The sequence below is a fragment of the Limulus polyphemus genome, unplaced genomic scaffold (genome assembly GCF_000517525.1).
Source record: "Limulus polyphemus unplaced genomic scaffold, Limulus_polyphemus-2.1.2 Scaffold613, whole genome shotgun sequence".
Taxonomy (NCBI): domain Eukaryota; kingdom Metazoa; phylum Arthropoda; class Merostomata; order Xiphosura; family Limulidae; genus Limulus; species Limulus polyphemus.
In genome coordinates this window covers 340,092-343,356 of record NW_013666223.1, presented here as the reverse complement: position 1 = coordinate 343,356, position 3,265 = coordinate 340,092, and the positions used below count along the sequence as shown (strand labels likewise).

General features: G+C 28.1%; 2 protein-coding genes across 3 annotated transcripts in view; one reads left to right on the top strand and one right to left on the bottom strand.

The window, feature by feature from the left end:
- The window catches only part of LOC106459464, a 79,438-nt gene that overhangs the window by 37,877 nt on the left and 38,296 nt on the right, over positions 1–3,265 (top strand). The gene's annotated exons all lie outside the window — the stretch shown is intronic.
- LOC106459468 (protein TRI1-like) overlaps positions 1–3,265 on the bottom strand; it is a 33,909-nt gene that overhangs the window by 9,531 nt on the left and 21,113 nt on the right. For both annotated transcript variants that reach the window (XM_013919088.2, XM_022385961.1), the window contains 2 exons: positions 3,139–3,198; positions 1,866–1,919 (listed from right to left, as the gene is read on the bottom strand). In XM_013919088.2, coding sequence (XP_013774542.1) covers positions 1,866–1,919; positions 3,139–3,198 — 114 coding nt within the window. The remainder of the gene's footprint in view (positions 1–1,865; positions 1,920–3,138; positions 3,199–3,265) is intronic.

Sequence of the window (3,265 nt, the reverse complement as noted above, 5' to 3'; positions counted from 1 at the left end):
TATTGTTTAATGTGACACATCTTAATATATTTTAAATATGTTAATTATATTACAAATTAAGCATCAGGACATGTTTGTGAATTGATGTCATCAGTTTGACAAACAGTGTGTAAAGTGATGTTCATATTAAGATTGAAAATACTTTTGTCCACCATACAGTTTGCATATTGCATTTGTACAGCTTTTAGAACCTCCATGATGCACATCTACAGTTTTGTTCAATATCCTTGTACATTGTAGCTGGTACTTACTACCATGAACTATTGCTGAATCAACAATGTAGGGTAAAATGAATAGTTGATAACTTTGACATCAAATACATAATACCATGTTGAATGGCTTTATGTAAAAGGTCATGGCTGGTGCATTTTGACCACCACCCATGAACATATGGTTAAGTGAAGAATTCTGATTTTTCATTTATTTTGTATGCTCTCCCTTTTTAATCTTCACATATTTTGTCCAAACATTTAAAATTATCTCTTCAAACTAATCATCACATCACAAATAAGCGATTCTGTTCGTTATTGTGTGAAACTTTTACTTCTGTATTTAGCTTACAACTAAATATTTTACATATTATATACACACACACATGTGAGAAAAATAAAGCAAATATTCAAAATTATAAAATCAAAACAAGCATTGTCCAACAGAAGCTGAAAACATTTTTTTTTTTTACAAATTTTCTCCAAATGTTTAAATAACATTAAAAGAAAAAACACATTAACCTATGCTTAAGGACATGCAATAATATTTGTCTCCTTTCTGTTAACTTTACTTATTAGTTTCAAAATCCTAAGACTGTTGAAGGCTAATTGCACTTTGCAAGAATGAGGTTTCAAGTACTGTGCTTATTCTGCCTTTGGAACTACTACTTTCATCACCGACTGTGCTCTGCTGATGGTAAATTGCCTGATAGTATATTTCCATTGTAAAAGGCATCTTTGAAAAATATGAGAACAATCTTAGACACACATTTTAAAAAAAAATGGACATCAGTTTCCAATTTCATGTTTAAGCAGACCAAAAAGAAAGGAGCTCATTGGATCTTCACAGGGGTTCTTGATTGATACGTAGTCAAATGGAACTATTGTGATTGCAATGTCTTTGGTCATCATTCTTACATAAGCAGCCTCTTAATTTTGAAGTGTAGCTTTCTAACAATACAAGGAGATATGCCCAGCTTCATGGCAATGGCTTTTTGGATTGGACAGTTTGTTTTTTAATTGGCTTAGAGTAGGCTTTTGGAGCCCACTGTTGTCCTAAATACTCTTCTCTGACATTTTTTCACTTCCATGGAGAAAATAGAGGGTTACTTCCTTCCAAATAGTGTGTCCTATGGCCCAACATCATTTTAAGATCTTAAAAAGGAATATCCTTCATCAGAAATGTTTGTGATTTTATGCTCCAGTCATAAGTATAACTGTGGCAGCAGTGCAATGTCAAAATGATGTGATTTTGCCATGCTATGAAAATATAGGTACTAAACATATCACTCATCGCTTCCATCTGTGGTGGCACATGAATAAATCATTATATAAAACTCATTCTTATAATGTGCAATCAACTTTATATATACCACAAAGACGATTAGCTTTATATAACATAATATAAACATATTATTCTTCTACTACTTTTTTTTTTAAATAATATCATGATGGAGGTAAATCTAAACAATGCCATCTAATACATTAAGATTATATACTTCTATCAAGTTATTATGATAAAAACTCTAATTTTTTAAACAAAGAAGATTTTTAGTTGTAAAAAGAAAGTGTCTATTAGAATTCTTTTTTATTCCACTTGTAATATATTCATGTCTTAACTTGAACCATTTCAGACAAAAATTGTTAGATACTTACTGAATCACTATCATCAACCTTTCTCCGTGGTGGTGCCTTCTGCTTATTTTTTGACTTTAAGATACAAAAATAGAGATATACAGTTTATTACATTGTGACAAACACATTTTAAGCTATGTTTCATTACTATAACAACAAATTATTCAAGTTTGCTAATTATAATAATGGTAAAACACATTTTCTGGTACCGTAGCTTTCTTACAAATCAAAACAAGCATTGTCCAAGAGAAGCTGAAAACATTTTCTACAATTTTTCTCCAAATGTTTAAATAACATTACAAGAAATAACACATTAACCTATGCTTAAAGACACTTTTTTACAAATATTTTAATTTACTTATTATATTATACTAGTTGTTTTTAAGAATTATATCAAAATCCTCACAACTTTCTTGATCACATGCAAACATTGCATTATATATATATATTTTATCAAATTAAATATCTTACTTCATAATGAAACTACTGACACATAGAAAGCATTAAAGTCAAGTCTCTTACCAAAGTATAACAATGAATAAATGAAGGACTCATTCTATAGTTGTCTTAGCTTAAACATGAATTCGATATTACTATAAATCCATTTTGGATGGATAAACAGTTTTTTACATCTTTACATTACAAAATAATAATAATCAATTAATATAATAATATAATTAATAACTGATGTTGTAGAAAATTTAAATTTCTTTCATTATATAGTTTCATTTATAAATGTAAAGAAATATACTTTAAAATTAATTTTCTTACAGCCTATTTATATAAAAGTGTAAAACATAAGAGAAAATATATTAAAACAGATTTACAGAGCAAAAATTGATAATTTGATAAGAAAAAGAAGGATCTTATATATATATATATATAAATGACAAAACATATTTATTTACAGTTCAATGAAATGTTTTGGGATAAGCATATTTCATCATCAGCATGAAATTGTAGGAAGACAGCTTTTAAAATAGCTTTATTCCCCAAAGAAAAGCAATAATAAGCTATGTCTTGCATATATTATATATCTCCACGTTATATTTTCACTTGTTTAAACTTTCTTTTCTGGTTTTTAGTTTCATACCATCAATGGAAAATGCTGTTCAACTATAAATAAATATTTAAAAAGTATAAAAATGAAATTAAAAACTAAGAACATGCCACAATTTAAGTTTGGCCACTGTTAAAATGGCATAATCAATAAAAGTTTGGATGCTATCTAAAGTTTAGAATTTGGGTCATTTTAACATTTAAATTACATAGAGAACAATATATGATGTAATACCTCAGTAGGCTTTTTTGTGGAATTTGAAGATTTTTTTTTTGGTGGTGGAGACTCATCTTCCTAAAAGAAATAAGTTTTTTCATAAAACTTTTACAACATATGCCCTGGTACACAAAGGATCTAGGTA